Here is a 24,616-nt window from a genome sequence, read left to right on the forward strand (position 1 = left end):
TATTAACACTTTGTTTTCACTTTTTTTTTTCTTTGCAATGTTATAGCCCCCATAGGGAACTATAACATTGCATACACTGATATGCAATAGCCGGGCATTGATCAGTGTTTTTGCCGCTCGACTGCTCCTGCCTCAATCTCGGGCACCAAGCAGTCATTCGGCGATCGAACAGCGAGGAGGCAGGTAGGGATCCTCCTCACGTCATGCAAGCTGTTTGGGATGCCGCGTTTTTACTGCGGCGGTCCCAAACAGCACCATTGAGCTAACCGGCAATGTTTACTTTAGTTTTAGGGTTAATGCTGGACATCAGCCTGATTGGCAATATCCGGCATTAGCCGTGGATCCTGGTTGCCTATGGCAACGGTATGACCCACCTGGTATGATGCACACTCACCTGCTGAGTGCGCGTCATACCTCAGGAGCCGCAGGTGGACATTAAGGGTTAAGGATGTGTGGTAGCCACAAGTCACCTAAACACTTATTAGCGAGTCTAGATGTGGAGTTAACTTACGGCTTAGGTAAATTTGGTAGGGATGTAAGTGGACTGGTAAGAGTTAACAAGAGGTCATCTGCAAAGAGGTTAATCTTATAGTTAGAGGAGCCAATTGGGACTCTGCATATATCCAGGTGTTCTCTTATGAGGGTCACCAGAGGTTGCATGCAAACAATGCAGGAGAAAGTGGACAGTCCTGGCGAGTTCTTTTAGAACTTTAAGTAGAAGAGGGGAGTTTCAGTAATACTATTACAAAATGTCCAGCAAAACTTCGTAAAGACAGCAAATAAGCGGTTAAAGTCCTTTTCCATGTCCAAAGCCATCATAGGAGTAGAACAGGTATTCAACCAATGGATCAGGTTCAGAGCTTTTCTGGTATTTAGGGAGATTTTTCAAAACCTGAGCAGAGAAAAGGGGGGCAGTTTCCCAATCCGATCACTTCTTTTACTTTTCAATGGGAAACTAGTCAACTTTTCCTCTGCATAAGTTTTAATAAATCTTTATAATTGTCCAGGGCCTGACACCCTGGAACAAATCCGACTTGGTCAGAGTGGCTGAGATGAGGTAAAAACCTATTATGATGGAAGGCCAGAATGGAAGTAAGGACTTTGGCATCCAAGTGCTAGTTTGTGGGGTGGAGGGGATGCTATTGGTGTTTTGGGATTACTGTTATCAAAGGCATCATAAAACTCAGGAGGGAGTGAGGACGCTGCTAAGAGGGTATTCCAAAAATATGTTTTATTGGGTAACAATATGGGAGCAAATTTCTTATTGTAAGTCACTGATCCAGCCTGTTGTATAAGAATCTAACTAGTTTCCTCATCCTTGACACGCTCCGGTTCTCACCTAATTGACTGAGAGGTCCTCACTTGCATCTGTCTATCACCGGTTGAGGTGGGAAATGGAGTGCGCAGAGGACACCTAAGTAGCCAGGGCCTGTACAGGACATCGCAGGGGAGCTGACTGCTGGGACCCCCTGCAATCAGCTTAAAAAGGAGTGGCCTAGGATTTACAACCCTGAGTAAATACAAGCAAAAATCATCAAGACTGGAGATGAGCAAAGTTACAGTAATTCGATTAGTCACAAACTTCTCGGCTTGGCAGTTGCTGACTTTAGCCTGCCTAAATTAGTTCAGCTTTCAGGTGCTCTGGTGGGCTGGAAAAGGAGGATACAGACTTGGAGACTCTCTCCTAGGACTCTCTCCACCTTTTCCAGAACACCGGAGCACCTGAAAGCTGAACTAATTTATGCAAGCTAAAGTCAGCAACTGCCGAGCCGAGAAGTTCTTGACGAATCAAATCACTGTAACTTTGCTCATCTATAATTAAGACCTTTGTTTCTTCTGCTTCCTAGTATTGGTGAAAGACAGTTCTTCACTGAAATATGGCTAAAACATACATGCAGTGGGATATTAAGGCAGTCAAAGATTGAGTCAAATAAATTTTTTATTTTAATAAAATCAAGAAAAATATTTGCACCAATTGGCATTCAGGTTGTTTATATTCTTATGAAACAAAACTGACAACATTTGTGTATATGTCATTTGCAGAAATTTTTTATATACAGTAGATCACAAAATTATGTATATTTGTAATGTACATTGATTTAAAAAAAAAAAAATGTGTATATTTTTGGGTGAAAAAAATACTGTCTTGTCCCGGCAGCTATTGCCTGTGTGTCTTGGCTGTAACAAAAGACAGTGTGGGCAGGACAAGCAGGCTCCTTGCTTGTCAATCAGGCTGCTGTGTGAGCTGGAAGAATGTCAAAGATCCCCGTTTGTCCTGCCCACACTTCCTGTATTTTGTCTCAGCCGACACACAGGCAATAGCTGCAGGAACAAAACAGCATTTTTTTCATCTACAAATGTATACATTTCTTAACCAAAAATATATATTTTACTTTGTATAAAAAGTTTTTGCAAATGACAATGCCCATTTTAGGGGGTATTCACATCTCAAAATAATAGAGTAGCACTAGGATATGCTTGTTACCTTTGGGACCCTTAGAATGAAGGGGACAATGCGCCTAGATGTCAAACCTCCACCAGAGTGACAGCATATCCTAGCTATACGATAATACCCCTTTAAATTAAATACTTATATCTACATTTCATGCAAACTATAAGCTGAAGAAAAAGAACTATAAAGTATCAAATGGGTATTCCAGAGACTAAATAAAAGAAGCTAAACAACTGTGCTCAGGCAAGTGCTAGAAGCACTATGTTGCCTATATTCATCTTCCTAGTTTCCCCAGCTGGCATCATGGGGCTCTAGTCCTGCTGCTCATTATTTCTGGAATCAGGACTTGAAATTGCCCATCCAGTCAGTGGCTCAGGCGGGACACCGCTGCGTGGAGGCATGCGTTGGCTGAGTGGACAGTTTCATGCGCTGGTCACAACAATGCCAGGCAGTGGAACTGGATCAGAGGAAGGAAGGGGAGTATAGGGCTTTTTGTTTGTTTTTTGCACATGTCCCTGAACACCCCTTTAAGTGCTTGTCTGCTCATCATTTCATAGAATCCGTAGTCTGCTAGATGAGGTGTGTGTAAAGAATGAACACAATACTGTACCATAGTAGTTATTGGGGGTGCCCTCATTCTCTTTGATAAATTGCACCCACAGTTTGTGGCAGTCAGTGTATATATGGGGAACTACTTAACACAAGAACATGAGAAGGAAGCAAGCTGTCATTGTTTTCCTTTTGTTTTATATTGATAGCTTCAGCACCAAGGGACACGCCACATTATTCCAGGGACTTTTCCCACATATACATGACAGCACAGGGTGTGATTTTTGAGGCAGATATTTGATATTTTTAAGGCAGGGATTCCAGCGTCGACTCTGCCATCACTATTAGTACATCAGTAGTACTGTACAGTTAGTAGTTTGTGCAAATTGTAAATGAGAGGCAAATGGTTCAGTCTTCCCTCATGTAGGCTTCCGGGACTTCCTCAGGAGAATCGATTACTGGAGTACCTCCATCAGGTGGATTGTTTTTGTCTTCTGTAATGGTCTTCAATATTTCCTCGGACTGAGAGGCAGCCAGCAGAGCCTCGGCTTTTAGCACAAGCTCACGGGTCTCTTGGATTTGAATCTGTACCAACTGTATGTGATTTCTCACAGTAATAGCGACTTGGTCTGCACCTGCACAACAGAAAAACAAAAACTGCCCAGTAAATTTCAAGACACAAAAGCCAGGAATTATATAGAACGTTCATTTAATATAACATGCCAGTTAACAAAAAGAGCCATAAAAACTTTGTTTGTTGTTATTTTACAACATTCAGAGTATCACACCTAAAGCAGCAGGAGAATAGGTAAATAATGCTTGTTTCTTCAATTTTATAACAATTCATACCGCTAGTTTAACCTCTTAAAGACACAGCCAATTTTATTTGTTTTCCTCCTTGCCTTCTAAAAATCATAACTTTTATATTTTCATCCACAGAGTAGTATGAGGGCTTGTTTTTGAACGACCAGTTGTCCTTTGTAAAGACATTACTAATTTTACCATATAATGTATGGCACAACCAAATACGATTTGTGTGGTAAAATTGAGAAGAAAACCGCAATTTTACGAATTTTAGAAGATTTCGTTTTCATGCTGTAAATTTACATGACATTTTTTTTTGTTCTCCTGATTCTGTGGGTCAATACAATTAAAATGATACCCATGATTACATACTTTTCTATTATTGTGCCGCTTTTCTATTATTGTACCTTTTTGGACTTTTTTTTACGCTTAAGCCATTCAACATAGATAATTATAATATTTTGATAGTTCGGATTTTTACGCACGCGGCGATACCAAATATGGAATTTATTTAAAAAATTTTTTTTACGATTTTAGGGGGTATAATCGGAAAAAGGGGTGTTTTACAATTTTTTTTGGGGGGAGGGGATTTTTCGAATTTTTTAATGTCCCCTAGGGGACTATTTATTGCAATCACTTGATTTCAGATACTGAACAGTGTTATGCATAGGGCATAGCACTGATCAGTATTTTCGGTGATCTTCTGCTCTGGTCTGCTCGATCTCAGACCAGAGCAGAAGACCCCTGGTGACGGACGGAGGCAGGTGAAGATACCTCCGTCTGCCATTATGGACGATCGGATCCCCGCGGCAGCGCTGCGTGCGATCCGATCATACATTTTAAGTGCCGTACTGCCACAGATGCCATGATCTGTATTGATCACGGCATCTGAGGGGTTAATGGTGGACATCGGCATAATCACTGATGTCCGCCATTACCGGTGGGTCCCTGGCTGCTGACCGGTACGGTGCTCGTGGTCCTCACGGAGCGTAAATGTATGTCATGGTGCGTTAAGTACCATGACATACATTTACGTCCATTGTTGTTAAGGGGGTAAATTTTTGTAAACCCATTTATGTGTTTGTTACATTGAATAATTCAGTCTCATTTATCAAATAAAAGCTTGGCTCAGTTCTTAACCTGTTGGGGGACACAGCACTTAAAGTCCAATAATAGATACTGCGTACGGCTCTATGGAAGTAAGGAGAACTATGCGATCTCTCTGGGCAACGCTTGTTGAAGCCGTGGTGCTCTGGCTAAATGTAGAGTGTCCATGAATTCAATTATAAAAGTTATAGAATAATAGCCAGCACTCGCCAATCTTCTTTATCTTCTTGCTTTATTAAATACTCACATATGAGTAGGGGTAGGGCACAGACATAGGCGGGTTACAAAGACGACAAAGCACCGTTTCGTGCAGCAGGTGCACTTCCTCCGGCCATCATGGCCGGAGGAAGTGCACCTGCTGCACGAAACAGAGCTTTGTCATCTTTGTAACCCCCCTACGTCTGTGCCCTACTCATATGTGAGTATTTAATAAAGCAAGAAGATAAAGAAGATTGGTGAGTGCTGGCTATTATTCTATAACTTTTATAATTGAATTCATGGAAACAGGACTTACCTGTAACACCCGGGCCACCTGGTACTTGGCGCACCAGAACGTACATGTACAAACTGAGGCCAGTATCGGCTAAGAAGAACGTGCAGGAGCTCTGCTTGCTTCATTGACCACGGGTCCTGGATCCTATCAACAGCTGTGGACCCACCGGTAATGGTGGACATGCTTTCCAGAATGGGGTCCCGGCTCTTAGAGAGCATGTGCTGTAGACGACATACGTTCCATTCTTTTCTATGGGAATGCTGAAGAAACCAGCGTACAGCCCTCAGGGATCTCTAATGCTCTCATAGAAATAATGGAGTGTGTGCCATGTGAAGTCTGTGCTCTCTTTGTGACATGCGAAGAGCCAGGGCCTATTTCTGGAAATCGGACATTAGGAGATTAGTTTTTCTTTAACAATATTTAGGAATACTTCTGCATGCACGTTCATTGTACCTGTGCATAGAAATAAGCACATTCATCTATTACAGCATACTACAAAAAAAAAAAAATTATTATCCATTTATCCCAATTAGAGATGAGCGAACTTACAGTAAATTCGATTTGTCACGAACTTCTCGGCTCAGCAGTTGCTGACTTATACTGCATAAATTAGTTCAGATTTCAGGTGCTACGGTGGGCTGGAATCCACCTTTTCCAGCTAGGACTGTATCCACCTTTTCCAGCCCACAGGAGCACCTGAAAGCTGAACTAATTTATGCAGGATAAGTTATCAACTGTCGAGCCGAGAAGTTTGTGACGAATCGAATTTACTGTAAATTCACTCATCTCTAATCCCAATCACCCATCCATATCTCAGCCCTGGTGAACAGGATTGTCTCCATATTGATCACTGCCAGAACAGGATGTCACTTTTACAAGGGGTCTTCCTCACACTTGTACACTGCAGAGAACATGTTTCATTGTAGCACTAAAGGAATTTTACTTGCCAGGATCAGGGTTTCAAACAATCCAGGCACTTAGGAACAGGGCAAAAATCACGTGGCAAATTACAGCCACACATGATGTACATTTCTGTAAAGGCTTCAGCTTAAAGGAGTCCTAAAGATAGGGGATAAGTTGCAGATCACGGGGGGTCCGACCACTGGGGCCCGCCGAGATCTCCTGTACGGGGCCCCGACAGCCCGCGCGAAGGGGGCGTGTCGACCCCTGCACGAAGCGGCGGCCAACACGCCCCCTCAATACAACTCTATGGCAGAACCGAAGATCTTCGTCAATCTTCGGCTCTGCCATAGAGATGTATTGAGGGGGCGTGTCGGCCGCCGCTTCGTGCGGAGGTCGACACCCGCTATCTGGCCGGAGAGCCTGGCCCCCGTACAGAGAGATCGCAGGGGGCCCCAGCGGTCGGACTCCCCGCAATCTCAAACTTATCCCCTATCCTTAGGATAGGGGATAAGTTTTTCACCACTGGACTACCCCTTTAAGTCTTACAGTGTATTCTGCCAGCATATCTATCATAGGAATACCCCGTTAAGTGTCTGAAAGGATGGGGGTTGGTCCCAGTGGTGGACCTGCATCTACCTGTTGCTGTGACAGGAAGTATGACTAGAGAGGGCTGCACTTGCACATTTCTGTCCATTTACTTCCGTAAGAGTGTGGAATACCTCTTTATCTTGTATTTCAGTTACAAAGTTATACAAGTCAGTTAAAAGGTTATACAAGTTCACCTGGGGGCCCAAATACACCTCTTTCCCAGGGGGCATTAGCTGGTGTCTGCCTCTAACTAGAGTGACTGAGCCAGCTGCCACCGGACTGCTTAGTAAGATCTTTGTCAAATCACTCCTACATACCAGAAAGGAAAAGACACAGTGAATTTCAATTGCTGCTGTGTCCCCATCTGAGCCCACCCCCTTAGTGACCTGCAGGAAGAAGAGCGGGCTACTTGAATCAGTGCCCTGCAGCACTAACCAATCACCTGCAGAGCTCCTCCCCCTTTCTCACAACACAGAACCAAGAGGTTCAGCATTAGAAGTGCAGTCCCAGCAAGCTTTGAAGTCCCCCACCCAGACCCAGATGCTGTTCCTGTAAGTACAGTAAAGTTCAAACACATCCCATATACACACCATACTCTTTTCCTATTATCCTGTGTGGAAGAGTAGAGATGAGCGAACTTACAGTAAATTCGATTCGTCACAAACTTCTCGACTCGGGAATTGATGACTTATCCTGCATAAATTAGTTCAGCTTTCAGGTGTTCCGGTGGGCTGGAAAAGGTGGATACAGTCCTAGGAAAGCGTCTCCAGCCCACCGGAGCACCTGAAAGCTGAACTAATTTATGCAGGATAAGTCATCAACTCCCAAGTCGAGAAGTTCGTGACGAATCGAATTTACTGTAAGTTCACTCATCTCTATTGAAGTGCTACAAGTCCCAATATGCCCTGACTGCTGCAGACCTTCAAGACCTGCAGGGATTTGTAGTTCTCCTTGCAGCTATGAAGTAGTCCTTCTTAAAGTTCAAGTCCAGTATTGCTCTCCAGCCTGTTCTGCAAAGTTTGGTGTGGAGAGAGGCTGGATAACGTCAGTACAGTTGCTTATTTTTGGGCTTCTATTTCTTCATGTTTTCTTACTTTGGGTGGACATTTCTGGCGCTTTAGAACCAGTTACCAGTTGTTGAGTTATGGACTCATTATACAATGGTTGTCCCCGAACCAATTAATATTATATTGATGTGTACTGAATACTAACCAGCATGGTAAGCAGCTTCTGCTGCCATCTCTGAAAGACTGACAGCACGTGCCCAACTGGCCTCATACTTTAGGTATTCTTCTTCCAGCTTTTTCATCTACACATTAGAAAGAAAAAAAACATTGGAGAGGACAAAGTCATCGCATGTCGTTGACGTATGTTACTCTAGATATCAATTTAATAAGCAACGAATCAATAGTACTTGGGTGGATGCTTGCTGTGTAAACTTTAGTTCTACCAAGAAGAGGTAGTGAAACTGCAGACAAATAATTATATACTGTATCTTCAAAAACTGGGAAATTATGTACAGTGCATGGTTGTCTTCAGGCTGCAAGTTTCAGGCCTTATATAGGTGTATTTCAACAAATCGACTGATGTGAATAGTAGTAATATCAGTAAATATATATTGAGAGAGTAGTGGATGCATGGAATAGCCTTCCTGTAGAAATGATAGCTGTAAATACAGTGAAGGCGTTTAAGCATGCATGGGATAGGTATAAGGCTATCCGTCATATAAGATAGGGCCAGGGAACTGTCCAGAGCAGGAGAGGTTTGCTATGGAATTTGTTTCTGCTCTGCACAGTTCCTGACGTGGACAGAGGTGTCAGCAGAGAGCACTGTGATCAGACAGAAAAGAACAACTCAACTTCCTCTGTAGTATAAGCAGCTAAGTACTGGAAGGATTAAGATTTTTAAATAGAAGTAATTTACAAATCTGTATAACTTTCTGAAACCAGTTAATTTGAAAAAATAAAACATTTTCCACCGGAGTACCCCTTTAAGGTGCAATTATTTAAATTGTATCCAAGGTAAAGTGTGGGAAAATAAGCAGCCACAATTTGACACTTTTCAGACTACCTTACCTGCACTCGTGCTCCAATGATCACCTGCCAAATTGCACTTTCTTCACTTGAGTTCATCTTATCCAGAAGGGATGTGAATTTCTTCTGTAGGGATATAAGTGTGTACACAGCCTGTATACACAAGAAGAAAGGTTACTGTTCATAGGCTGTACAAGGCATTTCATTTGCTACAGGAAATATACATGTAAAAGGTTACACAGACTACTACTTCTATCCCCTTCCTTTCTGATCTAAATTGTAGATTCCACAAGCTACACATTGACAACTACAACTGATCATCAGGAGCTGCCACTGATGCAGAAGACAAAGAGATGGTAAAGTCACTCTTAGGCTTTCTTAACATGGGGGAATTCCACCAGAAAATTCAGCTTGGAAATTCCCCAAAATTTTGTGCACACTGGCCCTCATTTACTATTGCAAACCCGACATGTTTTGTCGGGTTGTGCGCCAGATTCTGTCGCATTGCGCCAGAAATTTGCGCCAGAGTTGAAAAGAACCCCAACGAACACTTTATTTTGCTAAGAAAACCTGAAAAAGGGGCGTGGCCGCCATGGAAAGGGGGCGTGATCTCCAAAAAGGGGCGTGTTCCCGATATTTTCACAAAAACCCAACATATTTGCTAAGGTTTCAACATAAAATGTGGTGGATTTGAGCTGAGGAAAACCCCACAGATCAGAGCATGTGTAAAAAAAAGCAAAATGTAGGGAAAGTGGGAAATGTAGGGAAATCTTAGTAAATACCGTGGAAAATAAATTGTAGGGAATTAAAACCCACAAAGAAACCTACACAACACTATTAGTAAATAAGGGCCATTGTGTGCAGTGGGGATTGTGCTTTCCCATTCACACAACGAAATTTCCGATGTGGAAATTCTGCAAAAACACTGAACATGTCTTTAAATTTTGTGGAATTCCCATTGAACTCAACCAGGCTTCAAATTTCGGCAGAATTCTGTGTTTTGAGCACAAAGAAATTCTGCCAAAATTTTGCAGCAAGCTTTGCAGAATGGAAGTTGAGCAGAGTAGCAGATTTTCTGCTGTGTGAACATAGCCTTAGCAACTACTGTTCACTTTATTCCATATAATCCTATTTTTTACGTGGTTAGCCATATTACAGCTTGGTGTCTCAAAAAAGGCATTAAAAAGATGCCCACCCCAACCAGTGACAGCAGCTTGCTAAAGAGGACCTGTGGCCAAACAAATTGAGATTTTACTGTAATGAAATAGCTTATGATGCCCTGATCAAACGTTTTACAGTTTCTTGATATGCTCTTCCATTCCCAAATTTGTCTGAAAATTCAGGAAATCAGTAAGTTTGGAGTGAACTTAATTTTAAAAATGGGAACAATGGGCAGCATTAGAGTCTCAAGGGGAGTGTTTGTGGTACATTGAGGGATGTGTATGCCTAATACACATCCCCTCATATACAGTGGTCCCTCAAGTTACATTATTAATCTGTTCCAGGATGACCATTGTATGTTGAAACTAGAGATGAGCGAAGTTACAACAATTCGATTCGTTACAAACTTCTCGGCTTGGCAGTTGCTGACTTTAGCCTGCATAAATGAGTTCAGCTTTCAGGTGCTCCGGTGGGCTGGAAAAGGTGGATACAGTCTTAGGAGAGAGTCTCCAGCCCACCGGAGCACCTGAAAGCTGAACTCATTTATGCAAGATAAAGTCATCGACTGCCGAGCCGAGAAGTTTGTGACGAATTGAATTGCTGTAACTTCGCTCATCTCTAGTTGAAACCATTGTATTTTGAGACAATAACTCTATGGAAACATGGTAATTGGTTCTGAAGCCCCCAAAATGTCATTCAAAAATAGGAAAAAGTGGGGATTAAACAAAAATAAGTAGATAACTAATACAGATAAGGTTCTAATACATAAAAAGTAAGAAAGAGCTGCTGGGAGCTGTAAATCACTGTCTATGTAGAGGACAGGAGCTTCTTCAGGGTCCTGTACAGTACACACAGTGTCCCCAAAAAAGTAAAATGGAGCTTCCCCCAGATGGAGCAGCTATCCCTGGCACAGGTAAAGAGTAGTACAGAACATGTAGTACCTCTCTGTACTGTAGTGGGCGCTACCAGACAGCCAGTCAGTACATGCACTTTAGGAATACTGGGTTTTACCAGTGAATGCCCATTCTAATTGGTCAGTTCTTCCAGCCATTGAAATGTTTTGCAGATCTGGACTGTACATAGCATTGTATGTTGAGTCTGGTTTAAAAGGGGTATTCCAGGAAAAAACTTTTTTTTTTTATATGTCAACTGGTTCCAGAAAGTTAAACAGATTTGTAAATTACTTCTATTAAAAAATCTTAATCCTTTCAGTACTTATGAGCTTCTGAAGTTAAGGTTGTTCTTTTCTGTCTAAGTGCTCTCTGATGACACGTGTCTCGGGAAACGCCCAGTTTAGAAGCAAATCCCCATAGTAAACCTCTTCCAAACTGGGCAGTTCCCGAGACACGTGTCATCAGAGAGCACTTAGACAGAAAGGAACAACCTTAACTTCAGAAGCTCATAAGTACTGAAAGGATTAAGATTTTTTAATAGAAGTTATTTACAAATCTGATTAACTTTCTGGAGCCAGTTGATATATATATTAAAAAAAAAGTTTTTTTCTAGATAACCCCTTTAAGTTACAATGGTCCAGAAAAGACCATTGTAATGCCTCGGCCAGCGATAGGTCATGTAAGCAGCCGGCCAGAGCTCCTTACGTGAAAGCGCGCTCAGCCTATTACCGGCCTAGGCGGGATGCTGCGGCGGCCGGTGCTACCCTGACGGCTCTGTGACGTTTCTGTCCCCAGGAAGCAGCAAGAGGATCGCAGCGGAGGACCGTGAGGCCGATACTGGAGCAACGGGGGAACGTAGGAAGGGGAGTTAAAAGTTTATTTTTACGGCACAGGAATATGTAAAATTCATGCAGTACAGATGTCCTTTAAGTTCATATCCATCTAACTGATTCCCTTAACTGTGAAACTGAAAGGAATGGAAGGGCTTATCAATGAACTGTAAAAAGATCTGTTATCTGGGTGCCCTTAGGTATTTAACGAAAGGCAACCTCTTTTTGGTTTGACACAGGTCCTCTTTAAGAAATGAAAAGTGAAGAGATGGGTTTTTATGATCTGTCAGCATTAAGTAAATGATTATAGGCACTATATAGGAAATTAATATGAATGTATAGAAATGATAAGTACTTTTTGTTGGAAGAAAGGGTTTACCTCTAATCTATATATAATTATAACAATGGATATGGGAAATTGTGAAAAATACCATTAGTTGGTAAAAACATGTGGGAATGCTTTCCAAGAGTATTGGACAAGGATTTTAAAAGTGTAAAAGATCTATTAAAGAGTCTGGCTATTTAAATGTGTTCGGTTTTTATATTTCATAGGGTTTATTAATCCCCACATAGATCATGAAATGTAATACAGAGATTGGCACATTATTTCATGGGATTGTCAGATTTAGTATTCTACTGATGTACTGGAGATGATTGAGAAGGTTTATGGGATTTTTACCACTCAGAACCACATTTTATTATACAAGCCTATTCTAGCCATACCTGTGTTGATAAAGCAGGCTGCTGTAAATACAAAAAAAAAAATAAAAAAAAACCTTTGTAATCCATCCAAGAGTCGGCTGAAGTCAGAGAGACTCTCACATGTCTGATACAGCATCCTATTTTATCGCACAGGTATGGCTAGAATAGGCTTGTGAAGCTCTACTTTGCTCCATGAGGCTTTACAAGCCTATTCTAGGTGACATTTAAGAGCAAGTGGGCAATTGATTTGAAGGAAGTCCCACAGGCTTGCATGGGACTTCTGGCAAGTCCACAGTCAGCTTGCTTCAGCAGAGGAGTTCAATTAGCAGCAGTTTTAAAAATACAGTGACCCCTCGTCCTACGATGGCCCCGACATACGATAATTTCAACATGCGATGGCCTCTGAGAGGTCACTGCATGTTGAAGGCAGCAGCAACATACGATGCTTTTGTATGTCGGGGCCATCGCATAAACGGCTATCCGGCAGCGCAGACTGCTTCAGCTGCCACCGGATAGCAGTTTACGGTGCCCCGTGTGGTCCGCTGATGATCACCTACCTGTCCTCGGGGCTCCGGCGCGTCCTCTTCGGGATCCCCTGCATCGTCGGCGCTCTCCATTGACGTCATCACGCCGCTGCGCACGCCGTCCCGTCATCCAATAGGAGTGGCGTGTGTAGCGACGTGATGGCGGCAACGGAGAGAGAGGATGCCGGGGAAGCAGAGGCCTTGCCGGAGCGTCGGGGACACAGCGACAGCGATGGATGGTGACATCCCGGGCAGCGGTGACGGTCCGAAGCGGCCGAGCCAGGTGAGTACAACTTCCTCTAACAGTGGTCTACAACCTACGGACCTCCAGATGTTGCAAAACTACAACACCCAGCATGCCCGGACAGCCAACAGCTGTCCGGGCATGCTGGGTGTTGTAGTTTTGCAACATCTGGAGGTCCGCAGGTTGTAGACCACTGTCCTATACTTTACATTGCACGGATCCCTCAACATACGATGGTTTCAACAAACGATGGTCCATTTGGAACAAATTACCATCGTATGTTGAGGGACCACTGTATATCCCACTGCGGCAACATCAGAGTTACACTTTAAAAATTTGTGGCGAGTGTATATATGACAATTGCAAGTTGCTTGGTTATTCAAACATTTACATTAGAGATGAGCGAACTTACAGTAAATTCGATTCGTCACGAACTTGTCGGCTCGGCAATTGATGACTTTTCCTGCATAAATTAGTAAAGCTTTCAGGTGCTCCCGTGGGCTGGAAAAGGTGGATACATTCCTAGGAGACTCTTTCCTAGGACTGTATCCACCATTTCCAGCCCACCGGAGCACCGGAAAGCTGAACTAATTTATGCAGGAAAAGTCAGCAACCGCCGAGCCGACAAGTTCGTGACGAATCGAATTTACTGTAAGTTCGCTCATCTCTAATTTACATGTATTAAGTTTACCTGTCTGGTTTTCATGGCCTGTGGGGGACATTTATTAATGTTGCCTGTACGATGTTTTCCTGACTGAATTTGTAGCACCTATTTTGGATGTCGTGCGCAAAATTTACTATAAAAAGGTGCACGGCCTTAATAAATATGGCACCATTTGAATTTTACCTTAGCTTTTTCTGGCTCCAGCCACAATGAAAAGGTTGCGTCAACACAGAATGAATTTGTAGCATGTTTAAGGTTGATGCGCCCTTTTGCCAAAAGGCGCAAATAGATAGATATATAGTCTGCCACTTCGTCTCCCACAGCTGGATTTCACAGTCAGTTTTAAAAAGGGGCATCTATGAAAAAGGCGCAACAAAAAGGCGCATTAACACACCGTGCCCAAAGATGCACCTTTTTGCCACCACAAAAACGGCATAAACACAATACTAAATGTCCCCCTATGTGTGCAGGCAAGCTGCTTTGCAGACTCACATGACTTAAAGGGGTTCTCCGGTGCTTAGACATCTGGATAGGGGATAAGATGCCTGATCGCGGGAGTCCCGCCACTGGGGACCCCCGGGATCTTGCACGCGGCACCCCGTTTGTAATCAGTCCCCAGAGCGTGTTCGCTCTGGGTCTGATTACGGACGATGAGAAGGCCGGCGGCATGTAACGTCACGCCTCCGCCCCGTGTGACGTCACGCTCCGCCCCTTAATGCAAGCCTCCGGGAGGGGGTGTGATAGCTGTCACGCCCCCTCCCGTAGGCATGCATTGAGGGGCGGAGGCGTGACGTCACACACCGCCGGCCGTGTGGTCGCCGGTAATCAGACACTAAGTGAACACGCTCCGGGGACTGATTACAAACAGGGTGCCGCGTGCAAGATCCCAGGGGGTCCCCAGCAGCGGGACTCCCGCGATCAGGCATTTTATCCCCTATCCTTTGGATAGGGGATAAGATGTCTAAGCACCGGAGTACCCCTTTTAAAAAATAATAAATAAATAAAAATAAAAAATATGGTCAAAGGAAGTGAGTAAGTGAAAATTTCAAATGGAAAAAAATATATAAAGTAGAACAGTTTTCTTACCGTTGTGTATTCTGTAAGGGAGTCAATAAGAACATATGTAGTTTGTGACAAAAGGGTCTGTGTACTGTCTGCTACCAAAGATGCCGCCCTTTTTATCAGGGACTCATTTGATAGTGCAGGCGTGGACCTCTTCAAGTGTTTATGTGAAGAAAAAAAGCAGAATCAATGTTTTATTATTTGCTCTACATTAGCTGTAGGTCAGAAATAACAATTGAAGGCGATGTAAAAAAAAAAAAATAATACTACTCCCTCACACAAAAATAAAGCAGTAATTGTAACCTAGAAAGGTTTAATCATGTCCTATAAATGAAATGGTATTTAAAAGAGAATATGTCAGCAGTTTTTCACACAATACAAAAGGTGAGATACGGGAAACGTTATAACCATACCTAGTATTTCTGTAATGAAGCCAGTGTGAACAAGAAAAACATCCTCTTAAGTCCCAGTCATCACTACGCAAAGTGCCCAGAACTCTCTGTATTCAAAGCTTCTCCTGCTCCTCTTAGCTGTGTGACAGCAATAATATCCAGTCTGAGAGGAGGGGGTGAGGAAGCTCTTAATACAGAGAGCTCTAGGAACACAATGTGAAGAACCTGTTTACTGGGCACTTACTTTAGTGGCTAATAGATCATCAAAAGTCTTTTCTTAGTCATGACCAAAACACAAGGTATAACACTCCCCTCCCCGACTTCTGTATGCTCCTGACAGACTCTATTAATGTGTTAGAGTCATTTGTAAAAACTTTGGACAGGTCATCCAGACACGCCAAAACGTATCAGACGGAAAAAACTTTTTTTTGGGGGGGGGGGGGGGGGATGTCTACTACTACTCTCTCTCTGGGAACAGGGCATGTCGACCCCCACACAAGAGGCAGTGGGGGACACGCCCCCCTCCATAAATCTCTATACGACGGCACTCAGCTATCTTTGGCTCTCCCATAAAGATATATGGAGGGGGCATGCTGGCAGCTTTGCACGCGGGGAGGGGATTGGGAGTCGACAAGCTCCATTCTTGGGGAGAGCCGGGGCCCCATACAAGCAATTGTTGGGGGGGGGGGGGGGGGGAGGAGGAATCCCTTGAGCTGTCAATTATAGCTGGTAGGTGGGGCCAGCTCTTAATACAAAATGCTTGGTTCACGGAAGGAGAAAATCCTATCACTTTTGACATTTCAGAAGCCAGAGATCAGGACTTTAAAAAGCAGTTTTCTCAGTTAAGCAAGCTGCATGACAGAAAGCAACAGGTATGGTTCCTCCCCTCTTCACGTTATTTAGGGATATTAGCCGAAGGCTGTCCAGGCATGCAGGGAGTTGTAGTTATGCAACAGCTGGAGGCACCCTGGTTGGGAAAAACTGCCCTAGCGTTACAAACTGCAGAGTAGGCACCATACACATAGCTTCCTTCATCCTCACATTAGGAACACATGCAGGAGATGTATAGGGATAGTGGTGCAGATCCAATAACAATCAGATGCTTCTTTCATTTTTCAAAAGCCATTTTTTTATATGAAAGAACAATCTGAGGTTGCTACGGGTAACTGCAGCACACTTCCTCTAGTTAGGCATTCATAAACACCCACCACGGTCTACTAAGAAATCTTCTCTTAACTGAATGTACTACGGTTTGCAATAAAAGAAAATCCTCATGTCAAATTACCTGTCCTACGGGAATAGCGCAAAGACTTGCCCCAAATCCCACTGACAGTACTTGGCGCCATGAACCTTTAAAGATACTCAGGACGCGTCTTCTGTAGAATATGGGGCTGGATTGTCTGTAAATAGAAAGAATAGATGAGGCTAGAAGAAGCACATAGACGCCATGATATAACACTACTACAATGACTATGGTGACACTACAATTCCCAGCATGCCCTACGGCCTGTCAGAGGGTGATAGGAGTTTCAACAAGTAAAAGACTGTAAAACACTGTGTCACGGGCAGACATGTTTTCCCCAGAGAACAAACAGTAAGCTCCTCCATGACAGACACAGAGCAGGGAGGCCATGACATGGCTTGTAAGGGGAAGCTGTTTCCCGACACAGTAACAACACGAGTGCTGACTACTCCATGGTCACAAATGCCCTATACCTGACGAGGTGGAAGAAACTCCACAAGACTCTTCTACTGAGTGACGCCATCTTACAGGAGGCGACAGGAAGTCTGAACCGCCTTACGTGCAGGCACTCGTGACGTACGCTGAAGACGGAAGTGGGGACGGCAGCAGTGGCGTGAACCGGAAGTAGATTGTGCTTTGACCTCTCTGTTGTAGTTCTGCTTATCTATCTATTACCTGATAGTGTAACAGGTTACTGAGTCACATACTGGTCAGCAGTGGGTAATGCCAGGCTGGGCACGATATGACCGTTGACCAGTCAGTGTCCAGGTTGTTTCTTTTCTTGCAGTGTTTCCCAACCAATGTGCCTCCAGCTGTTGCAAAACTACATCTCCTTGCATGCCCAGGCGTGTCCAGGTTGTTTCCCTTCTCTATATACGTCAGTGTTTCCCAACGAGGGTGCCTCCAGCTGTTGCAAAACTACAACTCCCAGAATGCTGGGATAGCCTTCAGCCAGTCAGTGTCAAGGTTGTTTTCTTCTCTCTCTATACCAGTGGTCCCCAAACTGTGGCCCTCCAGATGTTGCAAAACTACAACTCCCAGCATGCCTGGACAGCCATTGGCTGTCCAGGCATGCTGGGAATTGTAGTTTTGCAACATCTGGAGGGCCACAGTTTGGGGACCACTACTCTATATGGAAGTGTTTCCCAAACAGTGTGCCTCCTGCTGTTGCAAAACTACAACTCCCAGCATGCCCAAAGAGCCTAGGTTGTTTCCCTTCTCTATATACGCAGGTGTTTCCTAACCAGGGTGCCTCCAGCTGTTGCAGACTTACACATCTCAGCATGTATGTACAGCCTTTGGCTGACCGGGCATGCTGGGAGTTGTAGTTTTGCAGCAGCTGACGGCACACTGCATGGGAAACACTGCCTTATGGTGACTATGGACACATTATCATGTGTAATGGTCACAGCTGTAGCAGTGTATATATCTGCACAGTGTGTTTGCACAATGGGTTGTTAAAGCCACACAACTGTCATGGCTACAGTATATGGTGTCTGGCATCTCACACAACTGTCATGGCTACAGTATATGGTGTCTGGCATCTCACAACTGTCATGGCTACAGTATATGGTGTCTGGCATCTCACACAACTGTCATGGCTACAGTATATGGTGTCTGGCATCTCACACAACTGTCATGGCTACAGTATATGGTGTCTGGCATCTCACACAACTGTCATGGCTACAGTATATGGTGTCTGGCATCTCACACAACTGTCATGGCTACAGTATATGGTGTCTGGCATCTCACACAACTGTCATGGCTACAGTATATGGTGTCTGGCATCTCACACAACTGTCATGGCTACAGTATATGGTGTCTGGCATCTCACACAACTGTCATGGCTACAGTATATGGTGTCTGGCATCTCACACAACTGTCATGGCTACAGTATATGGTGTCTGGCATCTCACACAACTGTCATGGCTACAGTATATGGTGTCTGGCATCTCACACAACTGTCATGGCTACAGTATATGGTGTCTGGCATCTCACACAACTGTCATGGCTACAGTATATGGTGTCTGGCATCTCACACAACTGTCATGGCTACAGTATATGGTGTCTGGCATCTCACACAACTGTCATGGCTACAGTATATGGTGTCTGGCATCTCACACAACTGTCATGGCTACAGTATATGGTGTCTGGCATCTCACACAACTGTCATGGCTACAGTATATGGTGTCTGGCATCTCACACAACTGTCATGGCTACAGTATATGGTGTCTGGCATCTCACACAACTGTCATGGCTACAGTATATGGTGTCTGGCATCTCACACAACTGTCATGGCTACAGTATATGGTGTCTGGCATCTCACACAACTGTCATGGCTACAGTATATGGTGTCTGGCATCTCACACAACTGTCATGGCTACATTATATGGGCCATGGCTGGTGTCTGGCATCTCACACAACCGCTGCATAGCTCCCAAGTCACCCTCTTTTGAAGGGACAGATCCTGCTCTTTATCTGAGTTCCTCTGTCCCTCTTTTTGACCTGGGAAATAGATTTGCATTAGAGCACACCTGTCAGCAGGAACCTCATTTACATATGAACATATGTATGCCCAGAATCCTGATGACTAGCTCTGTCTAGCTATGTGCTTATTTGCCCCCCTCTTTACCTGCTGAGATGTCCACTTTAATAAAATTTGTAGCTCAGCTCTACATTTATCTGTTTGGCTCCTGTATATTTGACCTCAACCTATATATTATTCCATCATCTGGTGCTATTTTGATCCTAAAGTGTCCCTGTGTCCCCCTCCCCCCCAACCCCCATAGTAAGCCCTTATTTTACATTTTTCCTTTTCTTAACAGAATAATTTTTTCCCCTTTTTTGAGTTGCCATGTCCATAATTTTTATTTTTCATCCAACAGCGGGACAAGCTGTACTTTTTATTGGTACCATTTTTGCGATTCATGCTACCTTTTGTTCTTTTTCATTTCACTGAGTGTTCAGCGTCTGAGTACCTCTATTTACCCCACTTACCTCATACCCCTATTTACCCCAATTATGTACACTGTCTGCCCCCCCCCCCCCGTATATCCTAGTCATTTACACTGTCTGCCCCCTGTATATCCTATTCATGTACACAATCTTCCCCCCCGTATATCCTATTCATGGACACAGTCTGCCCCCCGTATATCCTATTCATGGACACAGTCTGCCCCCTGTATATCCTATTCATGTACACAATCTGCCCCCCGTATATCCTATTCATGGACACAATCTGCCCCCCGTATATCCTATTCATGGACACAGTCTGCCCCCTGTATATTCTAGTCATGTACACAGTCTGCCCCCCGCATATCCTATTCATGTACACAATCTGCCCCCCGTAAATCCTATTCATGGACACAGTCTGCCCCCGTATATCCTAGTCATATACGCTGTCTGCCCCCCCCCCCCCGTATATCCTAATCATGTACACAGTCTGCCCCCTGTATATCCTAGTCATGTACACAGTCTGCCCCCCGTATATCCTAGTAATGTACACGGTCTGCCCCCCGTATATATCCTAATCAGATATGCTGTCTGCACCCCATATGTGCCAATCATGTTTGTTGTTGATCATGTACACTGTCTGCTAGACGGCCTGCGCTGTGTGAGAGTGGTAATTGTTACGCCGAGCGCTCCGGGTCCCCGTTCCTCCCCGGAGCGCTCGCCTCATCTTCGTTGTTGCAGCGCCCCGGTCAGATCCACTGACCGGGTGCGCTGCGGTCCCGCCTTCAGCCGGGATGCGATTCGCGATGCGGATAGCGCCCGCTCGCGATGCGCACCCCGGCCCCCGTACCTGACTCGCTCTCCCTCGGTCCTGTCCCGGCGCGCGCGGCCCCGCTCCCTAGGGCGCGCGCGCGCCGGGTCTCTGCGATTTAAAGGGCCAGTGCACCAATGATGGTGCCTGGCCCAATCTTCCCAATTAGCTTAATTGGCTCCCACCTGTGCACTTCCCTATATCACCTCACTTCCCCTGCACTCCCTTGCCGGATCTTGTTGCACTTGTGCCTAGTGAAAGCGTTCCCTTGTCTGTTCCTAGTCCCTGTTCCTGACCTCCTGCCGTTGCCCCTGACTACGATCCTTGCCGCCTGCCCCCGACCTTCTGCTACGTCCGACCTTGCTTCTGCCTACTCCCTTGTACCGCGCCTATCTTCAGCATCTTCAGCAGCCAGAGAGGTGAGCCGTTGCTAGTGGATACGACCTGGTCACTACCGCCGCAGCAAGACCATCCCGCTTTGCGGCGGGCTCTGGTGAAAACCTGTAGTGGCTTAGAACCGGTCTTGCTTGACACCTCAAGAGAGGACACGACGCCGCATGGAGAATCTTTGCCTGTACTATGCCGGTACCGAACACTTCCTGAAGGATTGTCCTATCCGTCCTCCCCGCCTGGAAAGACGTACGCTGACTCCGCACAAAGGTGACACAGTTCTTGATGTCAACTCTGCTTCTCCACGCCTTACTGTGCCTGTGCGGATATCTGCCTCTACCTTCTCCTTCTCTACTATGCTCTTCTTGGATTCCGGATCTGCAGGAAAATTTTTTTTGGCCTCTCTCATCAACAGGTTCTACGTTCCTGTGACCAGTCTCGCCAGACCCCTCTACATCTATTGTTTTTACAATAAAAGATTGGACTGTCTCGTACGTTTCCACACAGAACCCCTCCTAATTTGCATCGGACCTCATCACGGAAAAATTGAGTTTTTTTTCCTCAGGTTCTTTGGCCCCAAGAAGAGGGGGAGACCCAAGGGGGGGGGGTACTGTTACGCCGAGCGCTCCGGGTCCCCGTTCCTCCCCGGAGCGCTCGCCTCATCTTCGTTGTTGCAGCGCCCCGGTCAGATCCACTGACCGGGTGCGCTGCGGTCCCGCCTTCAGCCGGGATGCGATTCGCGATGCGGATAGCGCCCGCTCGCGATGCGCACCCCGGCCCCCGTACCTGACTCGCTCTCCCTCGGTCCTGTCCCGGCGCGCGCGGCCCCGCTCCCTAGGGCGCGCGCGCGCCGGGTCTCTGCGATTTAAAGGGCCAGTGCACCAATGATGGTGCCTGGCCCAATCTTCCCAATTAGCTTAATTGGCTCCCACCTGTGCACTTCCCTATATCACCTCACTTCCCCTGCACTCCCTTGCCGGATCTTGTTGCACTTGTGCCTAGTGAAAGCGTTCCCTTGTCTGTTCCTAGTCCCTGTTCCTGACCTCCTGCCGTTGCCCCTGACTACGATCCTTGCCGCCTGCCCCCGACCTTCTGCTACGTCCGACCTTGCTTCTGCCTACTCCCTTGTACCGCGCCTATCTTCAGCATCTTCAGCAGCCAGAGAGGTGAGCCGTTGCTAGTGGATACGACCTGGTCACTACCGCCGCAGCAAGACCATCCCGCTTTGCGGCGGGCTCTGGTGAAAACCTGTAGTGGCTTAGAACCGGTCCACTAGCGCGGTCCTCGCCATCCCTCTCTGGCACAGAGGATCCACTACCTGCCAGCCGGCATCGTGACAGTAATGCTTATGTCAGCAGTATATCAGGGTACACAATTAGATTTTCAGTATAAGTAAATTATGCATATTAACCCCTTAAAGGGGTTCCAAGCCAAAGCTTTTTTTATATATATATAAACTGGCTCCGGAAAGTTAAACAGATTTGTAAATTACTTCTATTAAAAAAATCTTAATCCTTCCAATAGTTATTTGCTTCTGAAGTTGAGTTGTTTTCTGTCTAACTGCTCTCTGATGACTCATGTCCTGGGAGCTGTGCAGTTCCTATGGGGATATTCTCCCATCATGCACAGCTCCCGGGATGTGACATCATCATTGAGCAGTTAGACAGAAAACTTCAGAAGCTAATAACTATTGGAAGGATTAAGATTTTTTAATAGAAGTAATTTACAAATCTGTTTAACTTTCCGGAGCCAGTTGATATATAAAAAAAAGTTTTGGCCTGGAATACCCCTTTAAGGACACAGCCCATTTGGGCCTTGAGGACAGCCAGTTTTCATTTTTGCATTTTCGCCTTTTTTCCCCTTAGTCTTATAAGAACTATAACTTTTTTAGTTTTCCATTCACAGATCCATATAGGGCTTGTTTTTTGTGTGCCTAAAGGTACTTTGTAGTGACACCTTCTTTTACCATAAAAATGTATGACGCAAACAAAAAAAATTATTTTTTTTTAAGTAAAATTAAAAAGAAACCGCAGTTTTGCAACTATTGGATGGTTTGGTTTTTATGTAGTGCACTTTATGGTAAAACTTACGTTCTATTTATTCTGTGGGTCAATAAGACTAAAACGATAACTATGTTTACATGCTTTTCTATTATTGTACTGCTTTAAAAAAAAAAATCTAATTTATTTTGTTAAAAAAAATATGTTTAACCCCTTAAAGGAAATCTGTCACCAGTGTCACCTGCACTAACCTGTCGGTAATGACAGGTAGTGCAGGTGACACTAATGACAGCGGTACTTAGCTTGTCCCGGTCCTTGCAGTCGTTCTTTGGTAATCTTCTCTGGTTTCTTCAGCTTCGGGCCCTGCTTGGGGCAAGGGGAATTCCAGGACTAAAAAAACAGGCCTTTTTTCTTTCAAAGACCTCTCCCTGTCTGTCTCCAGGTTGGGTGTGGTTCTGCAGCTCAGTTCCATTGTAGTGAATGGAGGCAGGTTGTAATACCACAACCAATGTGGAGACAAGGAGGGCGCTGTCTTTGAAAGAAAAAAGGCCTGTTTTTTTCATTCCTGGAATACCCCTTTAAGATAGTGGTAAATTTTCGTCATTACTTGCATAATTTTTGAAAAATTCCAAAATCTCATGAAAATTTTGCATTTTTCTAAATTTGAAACTCTCTGCTTGTATAGAAAATAGACATGCCAAATAAATTATATACAGTGGGGCAAAAAAGTATTTAGTCAGCCACCAATTGTGCAAGTTCTCCCACTTAAAAAGATGAGAGCCTGTAATTTTCATCATAGGTATACCTCAACTATGAGATACATAACGAGAAGAAAAAAAATCCATAAAATCACATTGTCTGATTTTTAAAGAATTTATTTGCAAATTATGGTGGAAAATAAGTATTTGGTCAATGAAGGGGTTACTGTATTGTATGCATGCATCACACAGTGTCTTTATCCTGTCAGCATTTCATGTTATCTTTGCTAGGAATGTAGCCGCGAAGGTTAATTAACCATATTAGGACTTCCTTTCTACAAGTGTTATGTTTTTTTCGATCATTTGTCTCTCCCATGAATTCTTCCAGAAACCTCCATATACCTAATATTATAGGCTAGAGATTATACCAGATATTTGATTGACGGCAGGAGGGGTGCAACCCCCCTTCTTATGTGCTTACAGACTGCTGAATAAACTAGAATGAATTTGACTGGACAAACTGTTGTTACATGTTATTTCTGGTAGACTAATTCTCCTGGATCCAGATAAAGACTTAAATCAAGCTAACCACCGAAATTCGGTACCAGGGGTACCTAGATAAGATCAGATCTCCTTACAATCAATAACAAAAGTTTATCTCAAGTCTTCACAAGGTGTTCACACACTATTGCTGGTATCTTGGCCCATTCCTCCATGCAGATCTCCTCTAGAGCAGTGATGTTTTGGGTCTGTCGCTGGGCAACACAGACTGTTAACTCCTTCCAAAGGTTTTCTATGCGGTCGAGATCTGGAGACTGGCTCGGCCACTCCAGGACCTTGAAATGCTTCTTTCAAAGCCACTCCTTCATTGCCTGGATGGTGTGTTTGGGATCATTGTCATGCTGAAAGACCCAGCCACGTTTTATCTTCAAACCTCTTGCTGATGGAAGGAGGTTTTGACTCAAAATCTCATGATACATGGTTCCATTCATTCTTTCCTTTACACGGATTAGTCGTCCTTGTCCCTTAGCAGAAAAACATTATGTTTCCACCCACATGCTTCAGAGTAGGTATGGTGTTCTTTGGATGCAACTTAGCATTCTTTCTCCTCCAAACACAAC

At 44.5% G+C, this 24,616-nt stretch overlaps 2 protein-coding genes across 4 annotated transcripts in view; one reads left to right on the plus strand and one right to left on the minus strand.

Annotated features, from left to right (window-relative positions):
• B3GNT4 (UDP-GlcNAc:betaGal beta-1,3-N-acetylglucosaminyltransferase 4) overlaps positions 1–24,616 on the plus strand; it is a 97,552-nt gene that overhangs the window by 61,324 nt on the left and 11,612 nt on the right. The window lies entirely within an intron of this gene.
• DIABLO (diablo IAP-binding mitochondrial protein) lies at positions 2,944–17,473 on the minus strand. Of its 2 annotated transcripts, XM_056535206.1 has the most exons (6): positions 17,118–17,276; positions 16,687–16,801; positions 15,034–15,162; positions 8,972–9,082; positions 8,109–8,205; positions 2,944–3,636 (listed from the first exon to the last, which is right to left on the minus strand). In XM_056535206.1, exons 1-6 carry the CDS (start codon positions 17,165–17,167, stop codon positions 3,410–3,412), a joined length of 729 nt encoding a protein of 242 aa, XP_056391181.1. In that variant the 5' UTR covers positions 17,168–17,276; the 3' UTR covers positions 2,944–3,409. The 2 variants fall into 2 exon arrangements, with proteins under 2 accessions (XP_056391181.1, XP_056391189.1); XM_056535214.1 differs by lacking the exon at positions 15,034–15,162 and having other exon boundaries at positions 17,118–17,473.

Source organism: Hyla sarda, chromosome 1, assembly GCF_029499605.1.
Source record: "Hyla sarda isolate aHylSar1 chromosome 1, aHylSar1.hap1, whole genome shotgun sequence".
Classification (NCBI taxonomy): domain Eukaryota; kingdom Metazoa; phylum Chordata; class Amphibia; order Anura; family Hylidae; genus Hyla; species Hyla sarda.

Bases quoted from the DNA above. Each gene is read 5' to 3' on its own strand.
- DIABLO (XM_056535206.1), bottom strand. From the start codon at position 17,167: ATGGCGTCACTCAGTAGAAGAGTCTTGTGGAGTTTCTTCCACCTCGTC. The intron at 15,163-16,686 runs GTAATTTGACAT...AAACACTTGAAG, and splicing joins GCGCTATTCCCGTAGGACAG to AGGTCCACGCCTGCACTATC. The intron at 9,083-15,033 runs GTAAGAAAACTG...TTGTGTATACAG, and splicing joins CCCTTACAGAATACACAACG to GCTGTGTACACACTTATATC.